At 42.9% G+C, this 6,456-nt stretch overlaps 1 protein-coding gene across 1 annotated transcript; it reads left to right on the top strand.

Moving 5' to 3' along the window:
- Positions 1-4,386: 4,386 nt before the first annotated feature.
- Positions 4,387-6,456, top strand: utp11 (UTP11 small subunit processome component). Its single transcript, XM_029128208.3, has 8 exons — positions 4,387-4,589; positions 4,759-4,820; positions 4,906-5,008; positions 5,115-5,234; positions 5,488-5,581; positions 5,710-5,840; positions 5,992-6,102; positions 6,195-6,456. The coding sequence occupies exons 1-8, from the start codon at positions 4,530-4,532 to the stop codon at positions 6,276-6,278; spliced, it is 765 nt and encodes a 254-aa protein (XP_028984041.1). The 5' UTR covers positions 4,387-4,529; the 3' UTR covers positions 6,279-6,456.

The following is a 6,456-nucleotide window of genomic DNA, read 5'->3' as shown; positions in this document are numbered from 1 at the left end:
AATTTTTAATATAAGTAGCATTACTCATTATAATAAAGGAAAGTAGTCAGTCTGCTTTGAACCTGGATCAAAGCAAGCAACAGAGATGCGGGTGAAACACAGAATACACATGAGCATGTTGAAAGTGAGGCTCCTCAAGTAACGCTGGAAGATGTAAAGTCGGCAAACAGGAAGCAGGAAGCAAACGGGCTCCAGAGACAACAGAAGGAGAGACAGTCCTTCAGACAAGTACAAGCTGACGTCCAAAGTTGAAGTAATGTACATAATTACACTGAAGTCACCCAGTGAAATAAAAAGCTAAGGCTGAAGCCACGTCACTTCAGCTCTCAGGTCTGTGATACCTCAAGAATTTACAGGATTCTGGAGTGAAATGTTCTCACAGGTTCTACATTTGAATACTCTGAAATGCTTTTTGATCGAAACTGAATTTCACTTTATTGAACAGCTGCCGTCCACTGAAACCTGCGTGTGATGCTGCACAGCAGACAGGGTTCACACGTTGTGTGAAACCACTGGCTCCTTCTTCCTCTCTCCGCGTGGGTCCTGATTCGACCAAACGGGGTCAAGATCGGGCCGAGCAGCTGTTAGAGTCCACGTCCCCGTTTCACAGTGTGGCTCCTTCCTCCCGTCTGGACCTTTCATTCTTGACGTGACTCAGCGACCCTGGATGCAGCTGGGCGCCATTTTGTCATACGTGGAAGGAGCCTTATCTTAGGAGCACCACCCTCCTGGATAGAGAGCATTGTCCCTTTAATGATTCAGCACGGCTGCCAGACGGCAGGTCATGAGCTCCAACAGAATGACACAACTCGACGGATTTTATGACCTGATACATAAAACAATGCTTCACGAGGAAAGCAGGGCAGACAGGACCAATAACACATATGGAAGCTGCTTTTCTTTGCCTTTAGTCTTGTTCCACAGCTAACCATGGTGGTGACAGCAGAACGCTAGGGGCTTGTTCTGCTGCTTCAGTCAGGAATGAATGTGCTAATATACAAAGAAAATCAACACAATGAAGCATCCAAAACATTAAGAAGGGCATGAAAGTCAAGGTCCTGGACTCTCGGGTCCCAGAACTCAGTCCAGTTAAGAGTCTGTGGTAAAGACTCAAGGTTAGCGCTTGGAAACCACAGAATTTGGACGAGCTGGAGCAATTCTTCACAGAACAATAGGCTCCCTCAAGAAATAACTCCCATCAGAGGTTGTCTTACGTTGAGTCCGAAAGCCTGCACTGCTCAGTATCAACAACAAAGAGGTAGAACGTTCAGCACAAACCATTTTATCAAACGACTAAACCTTGTTTCCTGCTCGTTTCCACGGAGCAGTTAAAGGTTTGCATGAAGAGAGCTGGATCCTGTGGGTTTGAAGGCTGAAGCCAGCGGCCTGCGCTGTCCTGGGTCCAACGTCTGTTCACCACCACGTTCAGTTCAAACATGAATACGTTACATGACGTCCGCCTGGTCTGTGCTGAACCGTTACCGTACGTAACTACGCTACGGCTCCTGTAACTGATGCCATACCTCAAACACACTCTATTCCTTGTGTATTTGTTATTTGAAACCAATAAACCACTGCAACATTTTACATATCAAACGCAGATGCTTCTCCATAACTGAACAAGACATGTGACAGTCTGACCTTCTATTCCCCACAACCCCCTAATTATGGACTCTAATTTTACACTGGGAGGTGTGGTCCCCTCAGACAGCTTGCAACGAATTAGATGAGAGGCCTGTCAAAGCGTCACTGGAGAAAAGGCTCCATCTTTTTGTTTCTTTGTCAGACAAACGAAAAAACCTGATGATATGTGCATAATTGTATTGTCAGAGAACACTTGACGTGTACCGTGCCTCGTCTGAAACCCATTCACTTCCCGGCTAGGATTGTCTAGAGTATAAGAGCAGGTCAAGCTACAAAATCTCCCACAACTCAAGCTGAGAAAATAAGTACCTTATTGGCACTTAATTGCAGACCATTTCTGTTTTACAAGAGTTTGTGGTTAAGAGAGTGCAGTGAGAATCCCACCCAGGAGTGCGTCTACAGGACGCGAAGGACTGCCCATCAAGATGGAGAGGGGGATTCAGAGGGAAGGCTGGCTCTGGTCACGTCCAAAAAGAAATCAAAATAAAGACAAATATATTCATGTAAAATACCACTTTGGGGTTTTATTCTTAAAACAATATTTAGTGGAACTATTAAACATTTCCCACACATGTAAAAGCACAGGTTCCTGGCAAACCTTTAACTCCTGCCAAGGTGCATGGATGAGAAGAGAAAGCCAATAGATCAAATCTTCTGAACCACAGCTTGACGATAAGACTAACATGTTTCAGCTCATATGGATTACAAGTTGTGAGTACTTTGAACAGTACAAGTATAAAGATGCAAAACTTTGAAATCGGTACTTCAGAGTTTATATCATTACTGACGTGTGTGTGTACAGCACTTAGGCCAACGTATAATAGTTTGGTTGGATGTTTTTCTTTCTTTCCATTTTAGTGGATGCAATAAATAATCACGCGAGAGAAACTTCGGGCTCATGCATTTTTCGACTGGGCGGCCTGGCAGCGCTGCGGATGAAGACCAACCATGGTCAGGAGAGACATACCAAAGCCCTGAGCTCAGCCCAACTGCTGCCGTCTTACAACATGTCAGCAGTGTTATTTTTACGGGGTCGTATTAGAAAATCAAATGGCCATGCATCTGCTCCACAAGGGCATTCCTGCACTGCTGACCCTGAGCAAACCCTCAACCTCACGTCTCCCCGCTCTTGCATCAGCTCGTTACAGGCCCCTGATTTCTAAACTATTATTTACCCCTACTGTGGCTTTCCAGGCATTTTACTTTTAATGATAAATACTCACACGAGTTAAACAGCACGGAGCCCAGTAAGTCAGTGTGCAGACATTTAACCTGTAATTCATGGCTACCCTTTGTGTTTGCCTGGTTAATCACACAGATTAAGCGAACCAGTCAGGCCTTGGGCAGAAACTTCTCAGGCATCAGGCTCATCAAACTGATAAACAAACCAGTGACATAATGTGGAAACACTGATCCCATTCATAGGTCTCTATGTCCCATTCTAGATGCCAGACAAATCTCACACATATAAAGTAAATTCCTTGCGGTTGGAAGCGGGGGATAATGCACCGCCATGGGGGGAAAATTGCTGTTTATTGGAATATCACTGTCTTCTTGCATCACAAGCAGTTTTCTCCTCAAGATGTCATGTCAGGAAGCATGGTCTTCACCCCCCCCCCCCTGAGGGAGGAGTGCTGACCCATCTTGGTTTCTGTAACTACAGCAACCAAATCATAATGTTGTAGTTCCACCTGTGGGATAAGAAAAAAAAATGGCAGTTCAAATGTGATGCTTTCAATTTATTTTCTGCGGGAAAGAAATATTTCCTTTTCTTAAATCTATTGGCCTGGAAGTAAATCAAAACAGGCGCCTGGAGCCCGAGCGGAAACATGCAGTAAACGTCTGTGCTGGAAAAAACTTGTTACCAATTAGTGTAAACGGTGCACTTTGGCAAATACAGGCCATCATTATAATGACCAGAATAATTTGGTGTATGAATGGCACGGCCAAAACATTTTCACCAGATCTCACTTGTTTCAGACTTTTCTCGTGCCAAGGGTTACTGGCAGATACCAATAACATTGGTCTTCTAAATATAATTAATCCCATTTTCTTGTGCCAGTGGGGCCAAGTGTGCAACTTTTATGGTCTTGAGTTTTTAAAGCAAGCATGAATAGATATACTGGGATGGATGAGGACATACGTGAGATTAGGTTAACAGAAGGCACAGAAACTAGGCCAGCGTGAGCTTCTCATTTATAACAATACAACCTAATACCCCATAGTAATAATAGTAAGAAATGCCCCAACACTCATTGTAAAGCTGCAGAATGTCTATTGTGAGGGTTATTTTACATTGTTCACTGATCAGCCTCAGTCTTTAAATGACCTGGTGGTTTTAATGCTGTAACAACCAGCAGTAGTCAGGTGTCAGGTGTAGTTTGTGTCCATGCTGAGACCATCTGCTATGACATTATAACCGCCAGGTGGATTATATATTATTTCGACCTCTATGACATACAGTAGTGAAAGTCCAGTCGCGCCTTGTCCCGTCCCAAAACACAGACAATTAAAACCTGTCCCACGGCGCCACCTTGTGCTTAAAAGGTACGTTTACAGTCGGCAGAAGCAAATCTAAAATAATCTATTTTGTAAAATAACTACTTTATCGCCGTTGGTTTTACTCAAAATAATAATTAGAAACTATCTATATACAACAATTAATTAATTGTGCAGCATAATCGTCTTTTGTGACACACAGGTGGAGTTAATGCGAGTAGCGAATCTGCGGTAGTGAAAGGAAAACCTATACAGGAACCCACGTGTTTCAGCTACCAGGGAAGCAGCAGGGAGGCTTCGCTGTGTTAGGATCCTTTACAGTTGCACTCACATCTGCTTTGACTCAGCTGTTTCTGCTTTGTTTTGCTCCCGAACATTTTCCCAACATGTCTTCCTTCAGGAAAGCGCTGAAATCCAAACAGAGAAACCACCACGAGAGATCCCAGGTGAGCCTGTCAGTGTTTTGGTTGCTAGCTTGTTAGCATGCTAACAGTCAGCCGTTATGCTATGTACTGTAGTGCAGTGATGGTATTATCACAGAGCTAATGATAAACACACCGTTATAAGAGGTCATATTTGTTCATGCCTTGTAACTGCGTTATTGTGGTTGATCAGCCTGGGTTCAGGAGGAATCTGGGATTGTTGGAGAAGAAGAAAGACTACAAACTCCGAGCAGAGTAAGTTGATTCACGCTTCTAAGCTTTGATCCAGAAAGTGTTGGAAAAGGTTCTTATCTAATATTTTATTGTTCTGCTTTAATAGTGACTACCACAAGAAACAAAACACTCTTTCTGCTCTGCGAAAGAAAGCTCTGGAGAAAAACCCAGATGAGTTTTACTTCAATATGATCAACTCTCAAGTGAAGGTGAGATCAGAATCACGGTCAAGACGACAGCACCATTATAAATTAATTATGATGGTGAAAATAGTGGCCACTCGGACTAAGGGATGCCTTTCTGACATGTTGACAGGATGGCATTCACATAGCAAGAAAGTCTAAGGATCAAGTGGAGATGACGGAGGAGCAGAAGAAATTGATGAGAACGCAGGATATCAAATACGTGGAGATGAAAAGGGTCGCTGAAGCCAAAGTAAGTTACAAGTCTTACTGGTTTTAAGGTCATTGCCTAGTCTTCACCATCATGTTATTTGATAGCTTGTTAACAGGTTAGTTTCTTCTATGTAGTAAAGGTCAATGCTCAGATATGCTCCTGCCTTAGCTTCCAAATGAATATTCACATTATTGCTGCAGATGCAAGGTTTGTTTTAACCAAATGTTAATAGAGAGGAGCTCCATCAGTTTTTGTAATGTGCCCCATTTTTGTGTTTATTATTTTCTTTTAGAAAATAGACAGGTTGAAAGCAGAGCTCCATCTTCTGGATGCAGACGGCAAACAAAAAAACAAACACACATTTTTTGTGGATTCCAAGAAAGAAGGTAAATATAAATGTTTAGGAAGGAACAGGAGGTGTGTGTGTGTGATGTGTGTGTGTGATGTGATCCATGCTGCTATGGTTTGAAGATTAATTAGTTTCCATATTAATTTTTCCTCTGTGTCTCTTCAGTAAAGACGTTTAACTTGGCCAAACAGCTCAACACAGTTCCTGAGCTGGTGGGCAGAGTTTACAACAGACCAACCCTCCAAACCCTGGAGACCCAGAGCATCAAGGGAGTAGTAGGGTCAAAGCAGATACAGGTTTGTGTTTGTAGTAGATAGACGCCACACAACCACAATGATTAATATTAGATTGCTCACAGAAATACACTGTTCATTCCCATAATGGAAGCTTTCAAGGTTTTGCAGCACTAGCCACTAACGTGCTTGTGTTTATTCACTTTACCTGCAGAAGCTGGCCAGGCAGAGGAAACACCAGTACAAGATTCTATCTCAGAGGATTGACAGAGAAAAGAAAATGTTTGTAATTAGCCAGAAGATCCAAACCCGTAAGGACCTACAGGTGAGAAGTGGGAGAAGGGTCTTAACCACAGTGTAGATTCTGTGTCACGTTGCAGTCTTTACCTGTGTGTTGTTGTGTGCTCTGTGCTCCAGGATAAGGCCAAGAGAGTGAAGGTAAAAAACGAGACCCCCAAATCTGCAGCCATCTACAAGTTTGAAACCAAGAGGAAACGCTGAGGAGACCAGACCAGACTGTAGGGAGAAAAACACAGTGGTTGCTGACTGAACCTTTACATGGCACAGATCTGGTGACACCAAAATGATAAACATTGTTTAGTCTCAGAATTTGTTTTGTACATATGTTATACTTATAGTTTGTTTCAAATAAAAGCATGAACTGCAAATGTTTTGATGA

Source organism: Betta splendens, chromosome 16 (assembly GCF_900634795.4).
Source record: "Betta splendens chromosome 16, fBetSpl5.4, whole genome shotgun sequence".
Classification (NCBI taxonomy): Eukaryota; Metazoa; Chordata; class Actinopteri; order Anabantiformes; family Osphronemidae; genus Betta; species Betta splendens.
Note: the sequence above shows the minus strand (reverse complement) of the source record. Positions and strands in the feature narration are given on the sequence as shown.